Genomic DNA, 1,146 nt, shown 5'->3' with positions numbered 1-1,146 from the left:
CCATACGCTGCTGCTGCACCGTCATCAACCGCAGCACATCCATCGCCGCCAACCGCTGTACCTTCACCGTCACCATCGCCTCAAACTTCGTCACCGCTTTCGTCGCCGGTGGAGTTGTCCAGTTCTTCGCCACTTGACACTTCGACTGCAGCTTCCACATCCTCTAAAAGGAAACGAAATTATATGGGTGAGGTGGTGCAATTAGCTAAAGAGCAAAACGAGCTGTTAAAAGTGGTCATAGACGACGGAAAAGTTTTAACAGCAGAATGCGTTAATGCTATTAAAGAGCAAAGTAGTGCTACAAAAGAATTTATTAGTTTAATGAAAAGCGTTTTGGAAAAAATGTAACTTTAAGTAGTATACATATGTATGTTTAAACACTCATGAACCAAAAAAAATGGGTGTGCGGCATTTTGATAAATTTTGTTTGTATTTGGCTTTTGTTTATTTAATGTTTATTAACATTTTACAAAATTCTAGCGTATTATATAACAAAGAGCATATGTAAAATTCCACATTTCAAAGTTACGAATTCATAAAAACTGTTTTAGTAATATATTTAGACAAGTTTTTGGTATGCAGTTTTTTAAACCATTAAATTCTAGTATATTAAGTGCATCTTTAAGTAGCTGAGGATTCGAGCTGATTTTTAATAAATCTTTCTGCTGACCATATAAGGAAAATGGTTTCGCATACTCTATATGCGTAGAACCGTCAGCAAAAAAAATTATTAAAAATCAATGCGAATTCTCAGCCGCTCTGAAGATACACTTAATACACTAAAATCTAATGATTTAGAAAACTGCATACCAAAAAATTTTCTAAATATTCTGCTAAAAAAGTTTTATAAATTTTTCTAGATTTTGTACAAGCTTTGAAGTGTGGAATTTTACTTATGTTGTTTATTGTATAAAACGCTAGAATTTTATCAAAAGTTAATAAACATTAAATAAAAAAATCCAAATACAACCAAAATTTATCAAAATGCCGCACACCAATTTTTTGTTTATGAGTATACTTATATGTAAGTATGGAAAAGTTGGAGGTGATCTGCCTACTCAAAAAAGACAAAAAAAAAAGTAGAATAAAAATTGATTTAATTTTGGTTTTAATCTAATTTTAGGCACATATATATGTATTTATGTA

The 1,146-nt window shown here is 31.6% G+C and overlaps 1 protein-coding gene across 1 annotated transcript; it reads left to right on the top strand.

Annotated features, from left to right (window-relative positions):
* Positions 1-6: 6 nt before the first annotated feature.
* LOC118732838 lies at positions 7-405 on the top strand (the record flags this gene model as incomplete). Its single annotated transcript, XM_036461946.1, has 1 exon — positions 7-405. A coding segment is annotated over one exon (342 nt), but the record flags the coding sequence as incomplete, so codon positions are not given.
* Between the last annotated feature and the right edge of the window lie 741 nt (positions 406-1,146).

Source organism: Rhagoletis pomonella, unplaced genomic scaffold (assembly GCF_013731165.1).
Source record: "Rhagoletis pomonella isolate Grant_MI unplaced genomic scaffold, Rhpom_1.0 Rhpom_scaffold_30110, whole genome shotgun sequence".
NCBI lineage: Eukaryota > Metazoa > Arthropoda > Insecta > Diptera > Tephritidae > Rhagoletis > Rhagoletis pomonella.
The sequence above is the reverse complement of the archived record's forward strand: the minus strand, read 5'-3'. Positions and strand labels throughout refer to the sequence as shown.